The sequence below is a fragment of the Canis aureus genome, chromosome 8 (genome assembly GCF_053574225.1).
Source record: "Canis aureus isolate CA01 chromosome 8, VMU_Caureus_v.1.0, whole genome shotgun sequence".
NCBI lineage: Eukaryota > Metazoa > Chordata > Mammalia > Carnivora > Canidae > Canis > Canis aureus.
This window is the reverse complement of record NC_135618.1, coordinates 49,080,350-49,098,214: the sequence shown is the minus strand read 5'-3', so window position 1 is coordinate 49,098,214 and position 17,865 is coordinate 49,080,350. Positions and strand designations below refer to the sequence as shown.

The 17,865-nt window shown below is 46.2% G+C and overlaps 1 protein-coding gene across 2 annotated transcripts in view; it reads left to right on the top strand.

The window, feature by feature from the left end:
- Positions 1 to 17,865, top strand: part of PARN (poly(A)-specific ribonuclease) — a 154,978-nt gene that overhangs the window by 94,241 nt on the left and 42,872 nt on the right. For both annotated transcript variants that reach the window (XM_077906700.1, XM_077906699.1), the window contains exon 22: positions 17,202 to 17,391. In XM_077906700.1, the coding sequence (XP_077762826.1) occupies positions 17,202 to 17,391 (190 nt within the window). The remainder of the gene's footprint in view (positions 1 to 17,201; positions 17,392 to 17,865) is intronic.

Genomic DNA, 17,865 nt, shown 5'->3' with positions numbered 1-17,865 from the left:
ACTCAAGGGCATTGGGAGCAAGGACGAGGGGAGGAAGGAGAGACAAAGGAAGGAGTTGGAATTTCTGTGCAGTCTCCTGTTTTATTTTAAACCAGTCTCAAAAATTTTAAAAATTCCACTCTATAACACATCTCTTTTATTTTAATATTAAGATGTTTTAAATTATCCGATTAATTATTTAACTTTTCCTCCCCGATCTCCAGTAAAATACATGCTCTGTAGGAAGTTCAGCCCTGATTATTCAGTGGCTTGTCATAATTGCAGGCACAGGGCTGTTCGGAAGCAGAGGGAAATAGCCGTGTTAGATGTTGTCTCCTGGAGAAATGTCACTGGTGGTGTAAGATGACTAAAACACGCTCCTTGTCTTCTGAGAACTGGCCTGGCTGCGTGTGATCACAGGACAGGCACAAGGTGTGGATTGTTCAGTCACTAGGTTCCAGTCGCAGTTGCATCATGCCATTTTTAAGCTTGAGTGAATTCAAATCTACTCATTTGGAGGAGTTACTCTTTTGGTGGCAAGACTGGTTCTGCTTGTCACTCCAGTCAGTGTAAGTGTACATCCAAGTGAGTCGGAGATGAAATGGGAGATATGGGTGTGCTTTGGCCCTGTGAGTATCAGCCCTCCCATATCTGCCCATGGTGAACCTCCTGCCACCTGGAAACTGGGTGCATGCACGTGTGTGTGTGTTGAATAGCATGGGCCTCGTGGACCAGCCGCCTTCTGCCTCTGGTGTGCAAGAGGAGAAGGAACGCAGAGTGTTCCAGCGCTAGTGGGAGTAACAGGCACGAGGGATGCCAGTGTGGCACCTCCAGAGGGCATTTTCAAGGGTGATTTTGGCTAATGCAATTTTTACCTTTAGTCTCCCCACACACGTGCACACTGTTGCAACTCCCTGGTGCTGGTTGCTTGCCCTGCAGGGAATGTGGAAAACACCTCAGCCCAAAGATAAGAAAACAGTGGTCCAGAGAGGTGAGGTGGCAATCCCTCAGTCCAGCAAGAACTGTGCAAGCCCAGCATGCATATGCATTCCACTGGACCACTCGGCTCCTACGGTTTTATTAAAATCTTTCAACTCATGAAGCAGTCACACTCTTTTTTTTTTTTTTTGTCCTTAAATTATCTAAACAGCATTTAGTCAAGGCTTCCAGGGAACCAAGGACAGGGTCGGCCTGAGCTCTCTTTGGCAGTAGCAATGAATTCCAGCTGCACCCTGGCTGGAGTTGGGAGAAAGAACATGCCCTGATCAGTGTGTGTTTTGCTCCATGCCTGTGACTTTCAGGCTACATTCAGGTAGCTGCTCCTCACACATTCCCCGGGGAGCATGTTTGTGGGGGGGAGCACGTGCAGGGAGAGGTAACCAGCTATGACCTGGGGAGAGCACACCATGTAGCATTCCAGCCAGGCCTGTGAGGATTCTCGTTGCTACTGCTTTCATAAAATGTGGCATGATAGTTGGTGGGGATTTTTTTTCCTACCTACTCTACCAAGAAGCCCTATCTCAGCTCTTGGCTGACCGGTCGCTCAGGGCGGAGTAGGAGCTAAACTTGGTTCTGCAAGCCAACTTTAGTTTTCATGCCTCTGCCTGCATTGTAACATTCTCTGTCTCCTCTGTTCTCTTTTGTGTATCATTTAAAAGTAGAAGCTGGACAGTTTGCCTCCTAAATCAAGTCCTGAGGGGAATTAGTTACTGAAAACATGTTCTTTTATTTTTTTTTTGTTGTTTTTTAATAGTAGTCAACATTACTTCATTTGTGATTCAGGCCTGTGGACTGTTTGAGTATGCTGTAGAGCAGCAGTCTGGAGCCGTGCACCTCCTTGCTGTGGATTTGTTTTTGGCGAATCCATTTGTAGCCTTAGAAGCAAGCCTGGCTTGTTCTACTGTGGATGAAGGCCTCTGGCTGCTGCCCCAACCTGGCATGGGGCACTGTCTGTGAGCTTGCTGGGAAAATGTGCTTTGTGGAGCTTTACACCTGGGTCCCAAGGAAGTTACTATCACACAATTCTGTTTTTCTTCATTAAAATTCTAATGTAATTCTATGCAAAGCCAGGGTAAGTAAATTCAATCAGTACGCAAACATACTTGAGTTTATATGCTTAAATTGAGACGTCTTGTATTAGAGGCATTAGTTGTGGGACTTCAGAGTTATAAAGGGTATTGGGGCACCTGGGTGGGAGGTAAGTGTCCACCTTTGGCTCAGGTCATGATCTCAGGGTCCTAGGATTTTTTTTTTTTTTTTTTAAGATTTTATTTATTTATTCAGGAGAGACACAGGCAGAGAGAGAAGCAGGCTCCCTCAGGGAGCCCGATGTGAGACTTGATCCCTGAACTCCAGTATCCCGCCCTGAGCCAAAGGCAGAGCTCAGCCGCTGAGCCATCCAGGTGTCCCAGGGTCCTAGGATTGAGCCCCCCATGGAGCTCATGCTCAGCAGGGAATCTGCTTTTTCTCCCTCTGCCCCTCCCCCTTGCTCGTGCCTGCCCTCTCAAAATCTTTAAAAAAAAAAAAAAAAGTGATATTTTTCTAAGGAAAATTAAACATAGGGTACTTTTTATTTTTTAAATATTTCATTTTTTTGTTTTAGAGAGAGAGCACATACACGAGCAGGGGGAGGAGTAGAACGGGAAGGATAGGGAGGGGTAAAGAATCTCCAGCCGACTCCGAGGAGCGCGGAGCCCGATGTGGGGCTCAATCTCAAAATCCTGAGATCACAACCTGAGCTGAAACCAAGAGTGGGGCTCTTTATGGACTAAGCCACCTAGGTGCCCTTAGGGTACTTTTTATTTTTAAAAAAAATTTTATTTATTTATTTTTTAAGATTTTATTTATTCATTTATGAGAGACAGAGAGAGAGAGGCAGAGACACAGGCAAAAGGGAGACTGCAGGGAGCCTGATGCGGGACTCAGTCCCTGGACCCTGGGATCATGACCTGAGCCAAAGGTAGACACTCAACCATTGAGCCATCCAGGTGCCCACCTTAGGGTACTTTTTAAAATTCATGGATGCTATATACAAAGCATTCCATGTTATATACCAATATATGACTTTGAAAAGTTGTTTTTCATTTTCTTAATTTTGTTGAGTATTTTATATCGTAGGGTCATTGGGAATTTTAAAATAAAACGTTAAGAACATTCTAAAATACTGCAGTGAGGTCATGACACCTGCCATTTACTAATTTTCTCACATAAAAAGTTTTATGATTTATTAGGTAGTTACTTCATTAATTTTTTTTCTTTCTATTCACATAAATATTTTTAAATGTAAGACTTGACTCCCTTATCTAACCAGTTGGATTTGGGATTGGATGTACAGATAGGAAGATCCACATTCCTTTTTCCTCAGGATGTAGAAACAAAAAGAATATTTAGAACAACGTAGAGATATTAACAACTCGAGTCGGGAAAGCTTAGCAATGCCAGTATCACTTAAAAAAAAAAAATCTTCCTTTTTCTCCTGCTAGCAGAAAATTTCACAGGTTTTTAAAGTGTTCCAGAGCAGTGAAGAACTTGTTACTTCTCTGGATTTGGGGAGGTGCCACCTTCTAAAAGCACTTACCAGATTGGAAAACCTGCTCTGGCTCTCCGGCAGGCACAGTCTCTCCGCCCCCTTCTTCTCCCTGTCCTTCTGTCCCTCTGTCCTCCTTTCTCCTTTCTTTCCTTCTCCTGCTTGCTCTCCTGTGTATAGATGGATTTGCTTAACTCAAGAGGAATGTCACCGAGTCTGCTTCAGGACCTTTTGGCAGCTTAATGTGCCTTTGTTAGACCCGAACACTGCCTCTTCTGACCAGTAAACAAAGAGGGGGATAGTCCCCCTAAAATCGTGAGGTCTGTAGGGAAGTAGTCTGGTAGCACACAGGGAGAAAAATGATGCAGGCATAGAATGACTGTGTTAAGTGGGAGTTTAAAATGAAAAGATGCAGTTTCATGTTGCCCTTTCAAGATGTTTGGTAATCCATAGGGTTTTGGTGTGGAGCATACAGGTGGGACCTGCCAGTGATGTAAATTAGTCGTCGGGCACGTCTCAGCAGAGTAAAATTGATGTGAAAAATGAGTCTTAACTTTAGTTATTTACTTCTCCTTTGGAGTAGTGTATGATTCTTTTTGGACACTTCTTTTATGAAGTCAAACATTGCCATTTATAACAAATGCATTTCATCATCCCAAGGCAACCTCTACCTAAAGAGCAGATTTCATTCCTTTTGTTATGAACTGATTCTGTCTCCACAAAGGGTAATTGCAGAGCCAGGAGGTCTCCATGAAGGTGTGGAGGTGGCTGGCCTCCATGTTACTTGAGGTCATGTTGGCATTTTTTCCAAAGCTTTCTGGTGGTGACAAATCCCATGTGGGGTGTCCTGGGCACACTGAAGAGGCGAGTGGATTTCAGAATGTTCCGTATCTTTAGGTGTATGACAGGGGTGGAGAGTGGAGGAGATGAAAGGTAGAGCTTGGGAGAGGGTTCTGGGTCACAGGGTAGCATCATGGTGCCATCTTGAGAGTATGGAATGGGGCCACACTGGGCAGGCAATGGTTAAAGGGAACCATACACAGAGTTGTCAGGGTTTCTATGGAATTGCTGTGACTCCTTTACCCCTTACTGGATTGGGAGAAGCTGCTTTTGGTGGCTGACACCCTCCCTCCCAGGGGGAGATGACTCACCTTGCAGGTGAGATAGCTCCATCCTGCCTGGCTGATAAGGGCCTGTCATTCTTCTCTCTCCCCAGGTCCCCTCCTTCCCCCCTGGTTTCACTTGGTTAATGAATAAGCTGAGTCATGAGGTGTAAGTAAATTCCTTTATCAAATGAAAACCACATCAAAACATCCAGCAGAGACATTTAATGAAACTGTAAATATTGCAGCACAGCATTACCCATATCTGGTTGGCTTCTAAACAAACAGACTTTATAAGCTTTTCACTGTTGAAAGCTTTAAATCTGAAAATGTAGCCATTCAGTCAGGCTTTTTTGCAAACATGGCTATGGGAAGTAGAGAAAAGATGGGGTGCTTATGCTTTATCACAATAGCACTAATATTGTGGCAGATTTAATGCTTCATAAACAGCTCAACAAGCAGCCAGAAATATTGTCTTGGTTCATATGGTCTACATTTTTATTGGGCTCATATCGATATCTGGCTTCCAAAGTGTCGTTAGCGAGAACTAGTCCAGATTAAAGAACCCACTTCACTCTGTGGACCCGGCCTCTACCTCTAGCCAGCAGTTCAGTTACACGCAGCCTCTGGTTGGTGAATAGGTTGTGTCCCCAAAGTTCTTTTGTTGATTAACCTTTTAGAACACAAAGCGCATTGTCCCGCAGAAATGCCATTTTGAATGGTGGGTGTCAATGAGCCGTGGCGTGTTTCAGACTTCGGGTCAGGGCCCATTAGTGGGTCAGGAAATCAATGCTGGTTGACACCAGTATGAAAAAAGAAAGCAGAAAGAAACAGAACAGAAGACATCAGAGTGGGTTGCATGTAGTAAAGATGGGTATTGTTTGGTGGTGGTGGCTCTTGCAGCTTCAAACCTGTTGCACACTGTACGCTGCCATTGGAGCCCAAAAGGTCTCCCTCGGGAGTGTTGTGCCTGTAGTGGCTTCGATACGGCCTTTTCCACTGTCTAGCACTGTGACGTCAGGCAGGTGACTTGTCTCAGGCTCCGTTTTGTCATATTCATAATGGGCCTGTTTTGTGGAGGATTAGAGAGGAAAGAGCATGTGTGAGAGAACATGAATATGTTATTACAGAGTATAGGATAACATATTAGGGCGAGAGCTAATCTTGCACTTTGGTCAGGGTAACTGTGCTATAAACTGTGATTATCTTTTTACTTGTACTCATTTGTGAGAGTATATGGACAGACCTTAAAGATCCTGCTACATAATAGCGTAATTAAGGCCCAGACTGGTCTTCCCTAGAGTAGAATTTGTTCAGTATTCTTGACGTTTAGGACCTGCCGTTCCAGATCGGCTGTTTCGCAGAATCTAGGAGATCTTTGATTTTACATTAAATTATTCCCATGTAGTTGAGACATCAATCTTGATCCTCTCCCTGGAAGTATGAAGAGCGGTATAAATGACTGAGGTCTTTCAGCTGTCTGTCAGGTTCATGGAGACTAGTGAGTGTGGGATTGCTTCCCAATTCCTATTTTTGGTTGTGCGTTTTTGTCTTAAGTAAAACAGGGAGCATTCTCTCTCTCTCTTTCTCCCCCCCCCCCCCCCCATAACTCTTCTAAACTTTGTTGCAAATCTTTTTGCTCCTGTTTGGCTCCATCCTAAAATTCCTTCTTAACTTCTGCGTATCACACCACCATCTTTTAAAGAGCTTTGTCAGCCCTTGAGACCCTCTTTTTTTTGTTTGTTTGGCTTAGGGTTAGAGCAGCTGCTTTGTCGATGGCCTTGAGGGGTAGGTTAAAATAGTCAGAAGCATGGCATCAAAGTCAGGGAGGCCTGTAAAAATAGGATTGCCTGCCCATTTCGTGGGGGTTGTTTTGGGGAGAAGCAGCACGGGCATGCCAGTAACACTTAGCACAGAAGGCTGCTCTGTCTGGCTGGGTTCTCATCAGTAGCTGGCTCTGTGGCCTGATCTCCCCACAGCACCGCCCCCCCCGCCCTCCCAGCCTCCAACCCCAGGGCTCTTAGGAAGAGCCAGTCCCTCTGCCCAGGGAACAGCCCCCTTCCAGGGGCAGCTTCCTATCCCCAGATTCATAAAGCTCCGCGCCCGCACCTGTCTTCTCTCAGAAGTGTTCTGGGCCCCTCTCGTCTCTGGGGCCTTGTGCCTCCCCTTAGCCCTGTGCCCACACAGTGACTTCTTCCCAGCAGTGTGGAAACCTGCTCAGTCCCTCCCATCTTTTCAAAAAACTCCCAAGATCCCAGTTTGCTTTTGCTCCTGATAATGTCTTTCCGTCTGCGGAGTCAGATGCTCTGCCTGTGTCACCCGTGCCGTCCCTGCTCCCTGTTGCCTAGTGGTGGTCTCACACCACTGAACCATGCTTGCTAGGGGCCCTGTGACTTCTGTGCCATAAAGCCAGCCGACTCTCCCTTCCACCTCCCCGTCACTCAGTACATCGGCCTGTTCCTTCTCCTTGGGTCCCACAGTGCCATACTTTCTAGGTTCTTCCCTCTCCTCCTCAGCCTACGGCTTCCCAGGCCTTGCCTACTCTCCCCCATGTGTATGGTGATTAAATGTTGGCATTCCTTGGCGTTCTACTAGGACTTCCCTTACTCTGGGTTGTCTCCATTCCTGTTCCTGTTCTTTCCCCTTCAGGGATAGAGGTCTTGTAGAAACACACGTCAGATTGTGTTCTCCCCCTGACTAAACACCCCGCGGTGGCTCCTACCACACACCGCACAGCCACAGGCCTTCAGTGCTGTGCCTTCCATTGTAGCTTCACTGCAGGCTCCTCCGCCCTGTTGGCCTACTTCCTCAATAGGGCTGCGCTTCCTCAGAGATTGGCTACTTCATGTTCCTTCTGGTGGGAACACAGTCCCCACCCCCAGTACTCTCTCAGTCTTCAAGTCTCAGGAAAGACTCCACTGTCTTTTCTTTAGGGAACCCTCCCTGCATCCTGGGCTTGACCAGCACCACGTGGAGCCCCCAGAGTGCTTCTCCATTTCCAACCCTCGGCACACGTGCGACGCTCTGTGCACTGTCCCTCTCCCGGCAGACACAGTGCCTGTGTGTCTCACTTAGCCTCCCAGCCCCAATTGCCGAGGCTTAGAAGATGGTGTGTTTGTTCCTGAATGAATGGATAGATGAGTGAATGAACAGATGAGAATTTAATACATCAGTGTCAGTATTCATAAACCAACGGATGGACGAAGAAGCAACCAAGTGAGATCTAAGTACCTTTGTTTGTAAAGCAGTTAGCCTCGTTCTTATATATAGTAAGTACTCAGTAAATGGTAGCTTTATTTACTTCTCATCAACTTCTCAGCCAGGAACTATGAAAAGAAAAAGAACAAAAGCACCACCAGGCTGGTTAATGGAAGCAGTGTTCTAGTGATGTCATTCATTCTACGTTACGGCGGTTGGCCAAGGCCTTGGGGGGACTTAAAGAGCCTCATTAGCAGCCTCTCCCACCCTAGCCCCTTTTGCTAGTTCCTATTTGTTCTCCCCTCTCCTTCCTTCCCTCTTCCCCGTGTTAAAAGCATCATGTCTCAATCCTGGCCTACCTGGTGCTCGCTACCAGTCTCTTCCCTTCCTTTTTCTCCTCTAGACTGTGGGCCTCTTCAGGGCGGAGAATGTTCCATTTCTTCCGCCATACCTCAGTGCCTGCACATAACCGAGCGCCAGTGTTTGTGGAACGAATGATTGAGATGAATGTCTGTAAAGCTGCCTGTGGTGTCGTCAGCAGAGTTAGTGAAAACAGTTTGACATGCTTTGGCCTCAGTACAGTTTTGAAAAATGATACTTAAAGACTCCTTGATTTTATACTTGTTGAGTACGGTTGATGTACTGGTTCCTGGATTTTCCATTTTCTCCCCACGCTTCTGCATGGGAAAGGTTATGCTAGATTGCATCCTCATTCTACATGACAGCAGGGCTCCACGAGCCCTCGCAGACTCAGGCTATGTGAGGCCCTGCTCCCTTTGGGCACACCAAGGCACAGTGAGTTCTAGCTCACCAATCCTGTGTCAACTGCAGAACGTCTTCTGTTGGCTGAGGCACAGTTCTTTTTGTCTTAACTGTGGGTTTTGTGATTTAACAGCAGTAGCTTAGTTAACTAGGCACTTGCTCTTTGCTGGGCCCTGTGCTAAAAGCTTGGCACACACACTGTCCACTCTTCCTAGCAGCCTTAGAAAGCAAATACATGAGCCCATTTTATGGATACAGAAACAGAGTCGGGGAGGCAGATGACTGGCCTCAGGCCAGTTAAGATTTGGGTAGGATTTGAACCCAGGCCTCTGTGGCCTTGGAATCTGTGATTTTCCCATGTGACTTTGCTGCCTCTTTCTTGGCATAGGTTTTAAGTAAATGTCAACCTTTAGCCAGTTGGTAGAGAGTGTTTTCCTTGTCACATCCTCAGCCTTTGTTAGAGAACTGGGAGGTGGAATGAGGGTGGGAGCAGTGGGCAGAGCAAGTGCCTGTCTTTAATCGCAGAGGTGATGTGAAGGGAACACACAGTGATGGGTGTGACCTTCAGGTGGTGGGGCCAGTCGCATGTGCTTCCTCCTCTCAGCCTTGTCAGCACGCAGGGGTGCGGCCACCTGCCCTCCCAGTGATGCGGAGCTGATGAGGGGGCCTCGGGGATGCTCAGCATCTCTGACGCACGGCCGCTGGGCCAGCTTCCGTGGGATCGCCTCCCCTCTGCCTCTTCCTTCATTTTTTCTGACTGTCCCCTTCACAGGCCTGCAGCTTTTTCATTTTCATGCTTTCAGTCTCAATGCTTTTAAAAAATAATTACCCTCAGGGTACCTGGCTGGCTCAGTCAGTGAGCCTGTGACTCTTGCCCTCAGGGTTGTGGGTTCCATCCCCCATTGGGTGTAGAGCTTATTTAATTTTTACAAAATCTTTAAAAAATAATTACTGTCTGTTAGAGAAGTACCTGCTGCATAAAAGAGCAAGGGACCAGGGTCCTGAGTCCTCACCGGGTGCGAGGCAAGCCAGCCAACTTCCCGAGTCTCCGCTGTTGGTGGCTCTTGCTTTCCTTTCCCAGTGTCGCTGTGAGGCTCCGTCATGGTGACACCCGGTATTTGTCCCTGCCCCTAGGAGCCTGTCTTTAGCGCCAGAGCTCGCTCCTCACTTGCCATCCAGGGCCCTCATGCACCAGATCAGGCTTCAGCATAGACTTCTTAACTGAAGTTTTTGAATTTGCTCTGTTGGGTATGCACAGGCTGCCAACAGATAAAAAAAGCTGTACCTTATCCTCCCCTCTTTCCTGCCATAATCTTAGATGAACCTCCTACAAAAGAACTGTGGTGGATCCTGGCGCTACAGACATGGCCAGGGTGTGGGCCCAACCCTCAGAGAGCATGGGCCTGTTGGGTAAACGTGGGGAACGGGGGCATTGAGAAAGGACTGGCTCAGGAGGAGAAGGGGGGACGGCAGAGGGTAGAGCGGAGGGCGCTGCTGCTCAGCCTGGCTGGCTCGCTCTGACCTGTTTGGGGCAGCAGCCCTATTGCAGTGTGCGCCTGTTCGAGGCCCTGTTCTGTACACACCTTAGTCCCTGCTTCTTCTCTCCAATTGATTGAGGGGGCGTCCAGTCATGCACATGGGAAAATATTTCTAGTGACCATTAGGGCTGAGTGTGTTTTGTTTCTGTTTGAACTCCTTTCTTTAAAGATTTTAAAGCGCTTTCAGTAGAAGCTGAGATGAAAGCTGCCATTCTCTATCTGATAAAAGTGAAGAAGCGGTCAATCTGTTATCAACCCAACCTGATCAAAGTAATATGGAACATGAGAAAACTTGTATTCAGTATGTTCATATTCATTTTTTTTTAATTTTTATTTTATTTATGATAGTCACACAGAGAGAGAGAGGCAGAGACACAGGCAGAGGGAGAAGCAGGCTCCATGCAACGGGAGCCCGTCATGGGATTCGATCCCGGGTCTCTAGGATGGCGCCCTGGGCCAAAGGCAGGAGCCAAACCGCTGCGCCACCCAGGGATCCCAGTATGTTCATATTTAGATAAATAGTCAAACACAAAACAGCACTTGGCCTCACCCTGTTGTGGCTTGAAAACCACAGCACCCCAGCCAGGGCCCTGGCAGCACCCCGGCCAGGGCCCTGGGCTATCTTCAGGAGTGTCCGAAGGAGGCAGGGCTGAGTGTGAAAGCACCTAGTGGAGACAGGGAGTAGGGCTGCTTTGGCAGAGCTGGGAGAGGCTGCTCTCCACACACAGCCCTTCTGCCAGTGGGTTAACATACCAGGTTGTCACACAGAGATTCCTTCTGCTGGGTACACAGAACCGTTGTGGATAGACAGACTGATTCTCTTGAAGGCAGGTGTATATGGCTGCGTTAACTCTGGATGACGCCATTCAAGACCCTTTCAGGGCACGTGGTGTCAAGGAGAGAGCATAGGCTTTGTTTTAGATCCTAGCCAAACCCTCGTCACCTTGACCTTGGGCTCGTCCCTTCTTCTCGGCCTGTCTTTGCTTATGCAGTCAGCATAACACTTACAGGATTCCCCCTGCCTGGCAGAGTAAGTAGCCAGTAAGTGCTTCGCCTTCCTCTAGCGACTGATGTAGGCATCAGACATTGAGACTTAGTGTGGCTGCCAGTGGCCTTTGCAGATGCTGCGCGCAGGGCCGATGGTGCGCCACTGTCTCGGCAGCCACTGTTCCCCACTGATCTCAGCCAGCGATGGCCATATGGCAAGGACGTGCCTTGCTTTCTGAGGAAGGTCCAAGACGTGGCACTGCTTGCTCGTTGACACCCTATAGGGGCACTGCCATGTCACTGAGGATATTGAACTTGGAGAGATTCTTACTTTGTCTTTCACACACCTTCTGTCTTAGACCGTGTGTACTGGAAATGGCCCTTAGAACTTGGCCAGGATAAACAACAGAAAACCTAAAGAATTTGTTTGTTTAAGACACCATGAATATCTGTAAAACCATCACTCAACCAAAGAACTAAACTATTGCTAATAAATTACATCTATCTGTTGGTCCTCCTTGTCCCATCCTCCTGATTCCCTGCCAGGGGCAACAGCTCTCCTGAAAGTTGTGATGATTATTTACTTGCTTTTTTATTCTCTCTCTCTCTCTCTTTCTCTCTCCCTCCCTCTCTCTCTCTCTCTCTCTCACACACACACACACACACACACACACACACACACCCCTCCCTGGATATATTGCTGGTGTGATTGTTTGATTTTTGTCTTAGAATGTAGTAAAATGAGTGTCAAACTACAAATAACCTTCTGGGACTGGGGTTTCTCATTCGCCATTACATTCCTAAGATCCCCTCATTTTATTATGTGTTGCTACAGTTCATTTATGTTTACTGTTAGACGATATTCCATTGTGGGAATATAGCACAGTTCTTCCATTCACCTGCTGGCGAAGACTGGGATTGATTGCTTCTTTCCTTTTCTCTCTCTGCTAGTATAAACAATGTGTTCTTTTTAAAAAACAGTTCTTGGATTTACCTCATAAATGCCCATGTACTAGTATATATCTAGGAGTGGAATTGCTGGATCATAAGATGTGTGAATGATCAACACTACATGAGAAAAACTATTGTTTTCTCCCGTGGTTGTACCAATGGAGATCCCCTTGCTCTGCATCTTCCCAGCCAATGCTGTTAGCGGTCTTTCAGATTTTTGCCAGCAAAACAGACACAAAATGATATTGTTCTCATAATTTGTCTTTGCCTGAGCTTGAGCATCTCTTTACGTAATTACTGGCATTATACGCCTCCTTTTCTATGAAATGACTGTGCCTGCTCTTCTGTCTTTGCCCATTCTTTTGTTGTGCATTTTCTTCCTGATTTGTAGGCGTTTTTATGTATTCTGTTGCTGGTGCTTCACCAGTTCCATGCATTACAAATATCTTCTTCCAGCTTGTGGATTGTCTTCACTCTCTGAAGTCTCTACTGACGGACAGAAATTTTAATGTAATGTAGTCATACTAATTGACCTTTTTTTATTGCTTAACACTTTTCATATCTTCATAAATTCTTTCCTACTTCAAGCTCAGAAAGATATTCACTTATATTTTCTTTTCAAGTTTTCAGAGTTTGCTTTTGACATTTCAGTTCTTCATCCATCTGGAGTTGATTTTTCAGCATGGTGTGACTAAGAGTCCAATTTCATTTTTTTCCTATGGATAAACAATTTTTCCAACTTTTCCTTTTCCACATTCTCTGTCATGCTGTCTCTGTCAAAAATCAAAGTTTCACAGATGCGAAAGTCTGTTTCTAGATTCTTCTACACCATTGGTCAGTTTGTTGATCTCTGTACCATTACTACACCATCTTAATTATTCTGGCTTTCCAATAAGCTTTTATAGCTAACAAGGCATGTCACCTTCATTATTCTTCTTCAGAAATGTCTGGGCAGTTGTTGGACCATTTGTTCTTCTGTTTAACTTTTGGAGTTAACCTTTCCCCAGTTCCACAGAATAAATCAGGGTATCATTTCCATACAGCAGAGATACCCTCTTTGTTGTACAGCTGTTTCAGCAAATGTGTACAGTCATGTAACCACCACCACAGTGATGATACAGGATGGCTCCATCACCCCCATAATTCCTCATCCCCTTTGTGGTTGACCTCTTCCCTCAGTCCCTGACTAACCCTGCTCTGTTTTCTGTTGAGATTTTTTTTTAATTCCTTTTTAAATTTTTTCAATGTGTCATTAAAATGTAGAATTTGTTTTTACTGGAATTGCATTAAATGTATAGATCAGTTTAGGAAGGCATCTGTATCTTAAGTCATCTTGTCCATAATCATCATCTATCAAGTTAGTTGGAGAGACTTTGCCTGACAATAATGGAAACTTTTTAAGTTTTAGGGGAAAAAAAAATCTATACATTTTAAGTAATTCTTTAAAACTCCTAGTAAAGGACACATTTTAGAAGCCAAGTTCCAGTCTCAGTAAACACACAAATACATACAAAAATGTGGCAGAGGGCAACCCTGGTGGCTCAGCGGTTTAGTGCTGCCTTCAGCCCAGGGCGTGATCCTGGAGACCTGGGATCGAGTGCCACGTTGGGCTCCCTGCATGGAGCCTGCTCCTCCCTCTGCCTGTGTCTCTGCCTCTCTCTGTTTCTCATGAATAAATAAATAAAATCTTTAAAAAAAAATGTGGCAGACATGTGGCAGTAATATATATATACATATATATATGTATATATCGTAACCAAGACGCAATGTGTTGTGTCTTAGTTCCAAACTGGCTTTGTGGCCTACCTACAAGACTTCCAGCAAGCAGCCTAACTTTTCTGATCTCAGTAGCTGTATCTGTTTGGTGACTAGGGCATCCCTTCCTCACAGGGCCCTTGTGAAGATTAAATGCTGTTACGGGTGCAGGGTGTCAGGAGATGAGCAAATCTGGTGTAGGGACCCTGTGAGTGGGTGAGCCTATGTAAGGGGAGCTGCCCTCACTCACCTACTACCAGGAAGCAGGGAGGGCTGTCGGCATGTGCTCTTCCCTAGAGGCTCTAACCAAGTGGCACGATCGAAAGATGGCCTTGAATCATTTCCCTGACAAATTTGGAAAAGGCTAGTGTTACCAAGCAGCCTGCTACATGCTGCCTCTGACAGGCGAGCTGGAATCACTGGAGGACACAGCTGACAGCCAATTCATTTTGCTGATTCATCCATTCGAGGAGGGATGGCTTGGAGCCAGAGCTTGGCTTCTAGATTAAAGGCTGAGAGCTCCAGAGCTGCTGGGACGTGAAGGAATGCTGGTAAATGACTGCCATGTGAAGGCCAGCGGTGAAAAGTGGGTTGTTATTTGTTTCCCCTTTTAAGTGATCCTAATTCCACATGTGCTCGGATGAATTCCCCACCGTGGTTAGGGAGTTGTTTGTAACGTTTGTCCATGGGGCTGTGAGCTCAATTATTGGAAACAACCGGATACTGTTAAATAGATCATCTTGGCTCCTTTATGACCCTATCATCACCTTTGCTTTCATGGGGAATATTGACTCAAGCCTCCTCTTTTACTTGGGAGTCCAAGTGAAACTCGAGAGTGGGATTATTGCAGATGCCATCCCTTTGGGGCCTGCTTGCAGAATAAACCTGCTGGAATAAGGAATGGGACTTAACAAGGAAAATCCAGGAGATGCATATATGCCAACAATCAGGACCAAATAATGATGGTAGAGTCTGTGGGTTCTCATTATGGATCTCACTAATAGCCTAACCCGTATTAGTAAGATAGGCTTAGGCTTACAGAGAGATCACCCTGACATGCATTTTGCATGTGACAGGATAAGCTTAAGGGAGTGGAAATTTTGTTTTGACTTACCAAATATCTAACAAGTTCCTGGGACAGTGAACATTTGCCAGGTGGAAGCATGGATGGTTGGTTTGTTGGATATTTAAATGGCCCGGTAGTTAAATGAACAGAAAAAGTCAGAAATGTGGACCATTAAAAGCAGGAAAAATAGCTGCCCCAAGGAATAAGACTTTGAAGAAAGGATCCTATTTCCGTGGTTCTGTGCTAGGAGTGACTTTGGTCAGTCACACATCTCCAGGACCGGATGCTTTTTCTGTTTATCTCCTTGGGAATGAGTCAGAGTACGCTGCTTTGAGCTCACATTTCAGTAACTCATTCTCCTTCTTTAGGAGACTTTGTTTAATAATAGGGAACTTCTGTAATATCCTGGGGTTCTCCTTCCTTTTTTTTTCTCTTTAACTTTAGAGTGGACATTTGAAAAGTTCTATAAATATCATAGTAAAAATTTGTAGTTTTTAAAGAGTAGTGTTTTTTTCCTGTTTTGTGGTGGTGGCTGTTATGTCTTGCTCCTTAGATGCTAAACATTTAGGTTTAGAGCATGACATTCTGTCAATCACAGTTGTGCTTAGAAGTTTCAGTCAAATCCAGTCCACTTGGAGTGAAGATGAAAAGTGTCAGGTGTCGGATATGTGCAGCATCTGCCTCTCATACAATTGTCTTTCCTTCTGTTTCAAGGTCTTTAATGTACTAGAGTCCCTCGTCTGGTTCTCACGTGCTGAAGGACCGCATACCCGTCACCACTCTCTTCTGCCATGTGTTCGTTCACACGGTATTTAGTGAGAATGACTCTGTACCAAGAACTTTGCTAGGAAGGCACCTGGGTGGCTTATTCAGTTAAGGGTCTGCCTTGGGCTCAGGTCATGATCCCAGGGTCCTGGGATTGGGTCCTGCATCTCCCTCTCCCTCTCCTCCCTGTTTGTAACCTCTCTCTCTCTCTCTCTCTCAAATAAATAAAATCTTTAAAAAAGTGGCGGGGGGGAGGCAGCCCGGGTGGCTCAGTGGTTTGGCACCCGCCTTCAGCCCACGGTGTGATCTTGGAGACCTGGGATCGGGTCCCGTATTGGGCTCCCTGCATGGAGCCTGCTTCTCCCTCTGCCTGCCTCTCTCTCTCTCTCTCTCTCTCTCTCTGTATCTCATGAATAAATAAATAAAATCTTTAAAAAATCTTATAAAAAAAAGAACTTTGCTAGGAGTGGATACATAGACTTGTTTCAGACATCATGGTGCTTTTGCAGCTGCCCAGGTATCAAGTCTGCTCCTAACAGTCCTGACCGGCGTGGCCAGGCTCTCACTGTCTCACCGCCAGTTTGGGTAGTAACCATTGGTAGTGCCGGCGGGCTAGGAGAGTGTATGCTCAGACCGCAGGAGCCAGAACCAGCACGTGGCTGCCCATCTGCCACCAGGTCTTGCATGAGCCCTCGCTCCCACGCTCCCAGCACGTTCTGTCCACCAGCCTCAGAGGAGCAGGCAGCAAAGACTATAAGGAAACTGACCTGGCCTTAGTGAAATGTTAACACCAGGGAGGGAATAAGCTCCAGCTTTCAAGTGCTTCTGCCAGCCAGAGGCACATTACAGAGAATTAGCAGTCTTTAAAAGCGGAAGGAGAAGAGGCATGTCTCAAGTATTGTGGAGTTATCTTGAATTTGCAGGGTTCAAAGCGAGGTGCAGAGTGACAAGAAAGGCCCTGTCCTTAGGGTTGGCGCAGCCTGGTTTGCATCCCAGCACTGCCACTGATCCACGGTGCGGCCCATGGCACGTGCCTCCGCTTTTCTCCTGAGTAGAGGCAGTTCCTCCTCTGCAGGTGGAGGAGCTGTGAGATGAGATGTCACATATGCGAAAGCCCAGGGCACATATGGTAGACCCTCAGTATGTGACACGGTGGTCAGCTCAGCTGTCAGTATTGCTTTGGTTTTCATTTATAACAGGGTTCACAGTTTTCCCTTGTGTTTTTTTTTTTTTTTCCCATCTTCTTACACTGAAAATGAGTAATTTTCAAGCAGTAATGTTTCCTGCAAATACATTTCACTTACCACCATTATGGTTCTTTATAGTTTACAGAGCGCTCTCAGGCCATTGGGAAGACTAGGGCACAGTGAGTCTTTTCTCCAGATGAAAACACTGAGCTTTGGAGAGCCAATGGGACGTTCCCAAGGCTGCCTGGCTTCTCAATGGCAGAGCTGGGGGTTAGAACTCAAGACTCAAATTTCTGGTTTCTTTGACTATCTCAGGCCACCTTTCAAAGTGACATTTTGGATGAGGCCAGACTTTTTTATACGGGTTTTTTCTTTTTCTTTTAGCTGTCAATACCAGCAAATATGCAGAAAGCTATCGGATCCAGACCTATGCCCAATATGTGGGGAAAAAACGTGAGGAGAAGCAGATCAAGAGAAAGTGGACAGAAGATACTTGGCAGGAGGTTGAGAGAAAACGGTTAAACACTCAGTGCATATCCTATGCTCTGCAGAATCACTACTACCACACCAACAGGTAAGAGTTCTCGGCTGTTGATTTAAGAGGGCAGAGTTGTTCTAGCAGTAGCTTTTCTTTCTGGTTTTCACAGGATTGTAAGTCATAAATCTGACTTTCGAGAAAGTCTTTTTTTCCCCTAACTTTCCACATAACGTCAGAAGTTACTGCTCCCCTAATTCCTTCTGTGCCATGTAGGCCTGCAGCTCTTACAGTTAACAATCTCACAGAACTCCGTTGAGGCAGGCAGGATCCATGTCATTCCCATTTCAGGGGTGTGGAAGCAGAGGCACTGTGACCCACCCACCAGTTCAGGGAGGGAGCCAGGATCAGAGCTGAACTTGTCTGGGTCTGATTCACCCTCCCTCTCCTCCTCCCCAGTCCACTGTGATGCTCCTGCCTGGCCTTCTGACCTCGTTTCAGATCCCATGGAGACACTGAACCACATGCCTGCTACAGAAAGAAAACTTGATGTACTTTGCCCTCATTACCCAT